The sequence below is a fragment of the Babylonia areolata genome, chromosome 6, assembly GCF_041734735.1.
Source record: "Babylonia areolata isolate BAREFJ2019XMU chromosome 6, ASM4173473v1, whole genome shotgun sequence".
Taxonomy (NCBI): Eukaryota; Metazoa; Mollusca; class Gastropoda; order Neogastropoda; family Buccinidae; genus Babylonia; species Babylonia areolata.
This window is the reverse complement of record NC_134881.1, coordinates 995693-1002248: the sequence shown is the minus strand read 5'-3', so window position 1 is coordinate 1002248 and position 6556 is coordinate 995693. Positions and strand designations below refer to the sequence as shown.

Sequence of the window (6556 nt, the reverse complement as noted above, 5' to 3'; positions counted from 1 at the left end):
GAGAAGGTGTATATAGGAGATACGATTTGCATGTATATTTAATAAATTTCTGATTCTCTCCCTGTGTGTGTGTGTGTGTGTGTGTGTGTGTGTGTGTAGTGTAGTGTAGTGTAGTGTAGTGTATACACACACACACACATGCACACACGCACACACAGATATATATATATATATATAAAACACATCATCGACGCAGATTTACACAGAGAGTACATCCAAACACACACGGTCAATTCTCAATGATGTTTATTTCTGCTGAGCTGAAATCGATCCGACAATGAGTTGTGGATGGATACAGTACATTCCTAGTTCCACAGACTTCAGATCCACTAGCGGCTGCTGTGCTGTGGACGCAGGCCGAACAGATTCACAAGACTCTGGAAGCTGAAAACAGAATCCACACAATAACTCAGCTTACTCATGGCGGACTGAGAGATGACCGTCAGTCATACAAAGTGAAGCGTTCTTTATTCAAATCAGATCCGGACATCCACCCTGTGTATCAACAAAAGTTATATTTTCAAATCTAACAAGCCTTCCCAATAACAACAGCAACAACAGAAAAACAACAACCGGAAAATGCGTAACGATGATAAGTATAAGTTCCAAGTAAGAAAAACAAGAAGAGCATGAATATTTTCCTGTATAAAACATTGTAGATATGCATCACCCTGACAGTGCTCTGAATCGAGCAACAGGCGGTCACCCCTCTGTAGGAGTTGTCTTGTTGTTTTCATGTTTGTTGGCTGGAGATTTATCTCCAACGGTGGGGAGGAACTGTTTGATATGTATATATTTTGGCATTAGAGAAAAAAAGTGTGCATAAAAATGAAAATTAATCTTTCGTCGTACTTTTCTTTATTTCCGGATATAGTAATGACATAGTCTGTTGGGTATCTTCTCATTGTGTGGAATATATTTTGATGAGGTGGTTGTTCTGTAGTAATGCCATAGTCTGTTGGGTGTCTTCTCATTGTGTGGAATATATTTTGATGAGGTGGTTGTTCTGTAGTAATGTCATAGTCTGTTGGGTGTCTTCTCATTGTGTGGAATATATTTTGATGAGGTGGTTGTTCTGTAGTAATGTCATAGTCTGTTGGGTACCTTCTCATTGTGTGGAATATATTTTGATGAGGTGGTTGTTCTGTAGTAATGTCATAGTCTGTTGGGTATCTTCTCATTGTGTGGAATATATTTTGATGAGGTGGTTGTTCTGTAGTAATGTCATAGTCTGCTGGGTGACTTCTCATTGTGTGGAATATATTTTGATGAGGTGGTTGACAGAACACCACCCCTCTCTCTCTCTCTCTGTGAGTGTGTGTTTGTGTGTGTGTGTGTGTGTGTGTGTGTGTGTGTGTGTGGTAGGGGTGGGCGGGTCAAGTAGTGACTGACGATCGGCAGAGAGGGGTACAGATGGTGAGACACAGGTTCCAGACTGAACATGAAAATGAAATGAAAAAGGGTGTCATCTACAACCCTAGAAAGGTTCTGTTCTGCATGCAGCAACAAACTGACCGACTGACTGACTGACTGACAGACTGACTGACTGACTGACTGACTGACAACAACAGAGGCAGAGAGGGGTGCAGGGGAGGGGGGTGGGGGGAGGAACGACTCACGATCGGCAGAGAGGGGGCAGGGGATGGGGGGAGGAACGACTCACGATCGGCAGAGAGGGGGCAGGGGAGGGGGGGGGGGGAGAGGAACGACTCACGATCGGCAGAGAGGGGGCAGGGGAGGGGGGGGGGGGGGAGAGGAACGACTCACGATCGGCAGAGAGGGATGCAGGGGAGGGGGGGAGGAGAGGAACGACTTACGATCGGCAGAGAGGGGTGCAGGGGAGGGGGGGAGGAGAGGAACGACTCACGATCGGCAGAGAGGGGGCAGGGGAGGGGGGTGGGGGGAGGAACGACTCACGATGTACAGAGAGGGGTGCAGGGTGGGGGGGGGAGGAACGACTCACGATGTGCAGAGAGGGGTGCAGGGGAGTGGGGGGGGAGAGGAGAAGAACGACTCACGATGTGCAGAGAGGGGTGCAGGGGAGGGGGGGGGGGGAGAGGAGAGGAACGACTCACGATGGGCAGAGAGGGGTGCAGGGGAGGGGGGGGGGAGAGGAGAGGAACGACACGATGTGCAGAGAGGGGTGCAGGGGAGGGGGGGGGGGGGAGGAACGACTCACGATGTGCAGAGAGGGGTGCAGGGGGGGGGGGGAGGAACGACTCACGATGTGCAGAGAGGGGTGCAGGGGAGGGGGTGGGGGGAGGAGAGGAACGACTCACGATGTGCAGAGAGGGGTGCAGGGGAGGGGGTGGGGGGAGGAGAGGAACGACTCACGATGTGCAGAGAGGGGTGCAGGGGAGGGGGGGGGGAGGAACGACTCACGATGTGCAGAGAGGGGTGCAGGGGAGGGGGTGGGGGGAGGAGAGGAACGACTCACGATGTGCAGAGAGGGGTGCAGGGGAGGGTGGGGGGAGGAACGACTCACGATGTGCAGAGAGGGGTGCAGGGGAGGGGGGGGGGAGGAGAGGAACGACTCACGATGTGCAGAGAGGGGTGCAGGGGAGGGGGGGGGAGGAGAGGAACGACTCACGATGTGCAGAGAGGGGTGCAGGGAAGGGGGGGGGGAGGAACGACTCACGATGTGCAGAGAGTGGTGCAGGGGAGGGGGGGAGAGGAGAGGAACGACTCACGATGTGCAGAGAGGGGTGCAGGGGAGGGGGGGGGGGGAGGAACGACTCACGATGTGCAGAGAGGGGTGCAGGGGAGGGGGGGGGGAGGAACGACTCACGATCGGCAGAGAGGGGTGCAGATGGTGTGGATCAGGTGGGACTCATCCACACTGGAGAAGGTGCCGTGGCAGGCACTCTCACACTGCTGTTCCGTGGCGTCAGATCCCAGGACGTTGAGGACCTCCTGCACCTTGTTCTTGATGTAGGTCGTGTCGATCAGGTCTGGACGTCCAAATATGTGTAGTGTTTATTCACATCGGTTGATTGATAACTACAAAGGCGTAGACGAGGAAGAAGAAGAGAAGAAGAAGAAGTAGTAGTAATAGTATGACCATAAGTGCAAAGATAAGGAGGAAGAAGAAGTTTGGTTTTGGTAGTGGACAGTGGTGGTGGTGGTGGTGGTAATGAATGGTTGGTGGTGGTAATGGTAGTGGTGGTGGTTGTGGTGGTAATGGTAGTGGTGGTGGTTGTGGTGGATGGTGGAGGTGATGGTGGTGACAGTGACGAGGATGGTGATGAAGGAGATGATGGTGACGATGATAATGTTCAAGACACGATGGTGATAACATTTGACGACAACGACGATGAAGACGAGAAGAATGGCTGTTGTGATGTGATGATAACACCACACCACACCACAAACACAAGCACTATTCACCGGGGAATCCGAAGTGGAACAAGTCGAACAAGCCGCGATCCTCCGCGGTCATTGAGAAAGCCAGGGGCAGCAGAGCCAGTAGAACCAAGACAAACTTCATGGTGACTGATGTCTGAAAGCATGAAGTGTCATCATCATCATCGTCATCATCATCACCATCGTCATCATCATCATCGTCATCATCATCATCATCATCATCATCACCATCATCATCGTCATCATCATCATCATCATCATCATCACCATCGTCATCATCATCATCATCATCGTCATCATCATCGTCATCATCATCATCATCATCGTCATCATCATCATCATCATCATCATCATCACCACCATCATCATCATCGTCATCATCATCATCGTCATCATCATCGTCATCATCATCATCATCATCATCATCGTCATCGTCGTCGTCGTCTTCATCATCATCATCATCTTCGTTGTCGTCATCATGATCATCATCGTCTTTGTCGTCGTCGTCATCATCATCGTCGTCGTCGTTTTCGTCATCGTCGACCTCATCTTCGTAGTTCATTCATTCATTCATTCATTTGATTATTCATTTATCTATTTTATTGTCATTCATTCATTTGTTTATTTGTTTATTCATTTATTTGTTTTAATTGGTGTCCATACAATTTAGACCTCTGAGCTTCAATACGGATTATCTGAGCTGGTATGGCGTAAAGCATATATTTGTTCTTATTCAAATGTGGGAGCGTAATCAACCTGTTCGCTGTTATGTTGAGAGAATGCCAATGCTTTTTAACACGCTGTCTTTTCATCAGCAAACGTGCCAGCAGTTTCTGTTTTGGAGCTACTGAAGTAATTGTTGTATGTTGTATATTGTTACACTGTCATCACCAGTACGAAGGGTTTAAGCTGACTTCATGATGACTGTTGTCTTGCCGCATGCCATGGACAGTTATCGTATTATCAAAATGTGATCATGATGATCGTCTGTTATCGTCATGTTGTCGTCAGAACAAGTAAATGCGGAGCAAACTTAACTCTTTCATCCCTGCAGCACGGTTTTCCGGTTTACAGGATTTTTACCCTTCATTCCTGGAGGCCGGAAAACCGTGCAGCAGAGAATTCCCCCTTTCCTTCCTGCAGCCCGGAAAATCGGTTCTCGCGGTAAGCGCTTTGAACTTCCCGCGAGTCGCGTCATCACTGCACGTCATCTATCCTTGACCGGGTCACTAGCAGGGCAGTGTTTATGAGTGGAATGGATGTCAGACACCCCCTTCCCCCTCCCTAGGCCGTGGGAAAGTGGGCGCCGCTACATTCTTGCTGATGTGCTGTGTAGACACACGGGCACAGAAAAACGGAATGTGTAGAAAGTTCGGATTGTAACCAGTTTTCTGATGATGAGTTTCACAACGCTCTAACAGATAATGATTTCGATCTGTTTCAAATGAATGACAAGGAGACAGTGCAATTAGCTGTTGCTACAGAAGCACAGATAGCGGGTGATGAAAAGTTAAAAAAGTAAGAAGTGTAAAAAATTGTTGTGTATACTTGTGCAGTAACTGGCATGACTGCTTCAAGGTATATCACACACGTGTCACCTTTGTGTGGCATATTACGTGATGATTGTGACATGGACATGCGTATTTAGAGACAGTATCGTTTCTGAATAGTTTTTGCTCAAGAATTGTGTAGATAATGAACTGATTCTGGCTCAGTGACTGCTAGTGTAGTGAAAGGCATATAATATTCTCTTTGAGACAAAGTTCAAATCATTCATGTGATAAGGACAATAGTAGTGACAATTGTGACAGTTTTTCGTGGATATGACTAGCAGTGTGGCACTGAGATACATGCGAGGCACTACTCGGTAAGTACCTGCATGATGTGCATACTCTGCAAGCAAAACACTGTCCTGCATGTGCATGTAGTACGTAGTTGTATGCACTCTGTTTGACCCCAAAGTCACCTGTTTTACACCTGAATGTCACCAGAGATATCACCCTATAGTGTCAACAGGGTCTCAGACAACTTCTCACATCAATTCTGAACACAACAGAAAATGACAATCTTAGTGTACTGTAATGAGCCGCGTTACCGTAAGCCTCCAAAATAAGTACCCTGCTTCATACTTTCTTTCTCTTCTCTAAATCCAGGAATGAAGGGAATATGCGAATGGTAGGGATCTCAGAACAAGGGGGAGTAATGGTTCATAGAAAAATAGGATTCCAACATCATAGAAAAATAGGATTCCACCGTGATCTGAACGAACTGCTCAGAGCTAAATGGGTTTGAATGGGTTTTCATTGCTGGACAAATACAAACGTAAACAATCGTGAAGCATGAGTTAGAACAAGTTAAAAGCAAGTTCAAACGGCCATAGCGATTGACAGAACAAACATTTACTTTTGTTCTATTGATTAACAAATTTTGGAAAAAAGTGTTGCGATTTTAGAAAGGTCCAGTTAATCTTTTTCGGGAAACATTTGCTTGTAGGTTTTAGCATTTCAGAAAATGTAGGTTTAATCAACATACATTCAGGATATAGTATGAAAATGAAGTCCCCAAAGAAAGAAACAAATATAATCTATGGTAATGAAGAATACACATCGTTTACCTGAAAGGAAAACTATCAAAGCTCACCTGTTGTTTGTAGGAACTAAAGTAGAATGACTGCGGGGATAAATAACAGAAGCAAAAGAAGGAATATTTATACTGTTTTTCGTTCAGAGATAAGAACACCGTTTCTTTCTTTTTTCTGTATTCTGTTAAAGATAAGACCACAAAGATCCTGTGTGATCTAACATCTGTTGACATCGTGGTCACGAAAACAGTCATCAAAGTCCCACCAGTCCTTTGCTCCAGTGACCTACATAACTTTACAAAGAACACAAAATAATGCAGTAAACCATGACTCTCTCTCTATCTCTCTCTCTCTCACTCTCTCTCTATCTGTCTATCACACACACACACACACACACACACACACACACACACACACACACACACACACACACACACACACACAACTAGCTAAGGAGCGACAATAACTGATTATACTTTGTCATTACCTCTCTTAAGTGTCTTCACAATGCTGATCTCTAACTGATAAAGTAAAGACGAAAGAGTTTTGTTCATTTGTTTTCCATTTATTCATCAGTGTGCCTTAATGTAGGTTTCTGTATGTGTTTTGTTT

General features: G+C 46.4%; 1 protein-coding gene across 1 annotated transcript; it reads right to left on the bottom strand.

Annotated features, from left to right (window-relative positions):
- Positions 1-228: 228 nt before the first annotated feature.
- On the bottom strand, positions 229-6109 carry LOC143282636 (uncharacterized). The gene is made up of 4 exons (XM_076588285.1): positions 6004-6109; positions 3388-3499; positions 2789-2951; positions 229-384 (listed from the first exon to the last, which is right to left on the bottom strand). The coding sequence occupies exons 2-4, from the start codon at positions 3485-3487 to the stop codon at positions 330-332; spliced, it is 318 nt and encodes a 105-aa protein (XP_076444400.1). The 5' UTR covers positions 3488-3499; positions 6004-6109; the 3' UTR covers positions 229-329.
- Between the last annotated feature and the right edge of the window lie 447 nt (positions 6110-6556).

Excerpts from the sequence above, each read along its gene's own strand:
- LOC143282636 (XM_076588285.1), bottom strand. The coding sequence starts at position 3,487 with ATGAAGTTTGTCTTGGTTCTACTGGCTCTGCTGCCCCTGGCTTTCTCA. Across the intron at positions 2,952-3,387 it reads GTTCCACTTCGGATTCCCCG|ACCTGATCGACACGACCTAC; the intron begins GTGAATAGTGCT and ends TTGGACGTCCAG. Across the intron at positions 385-2,788 it reads TGCACCCCTCTCTGCCGATC|CTTCCAGAGTCTTGTGAATC; the intron begins GTGAGTCGTTCC and ends TTCTGTTTTCAG.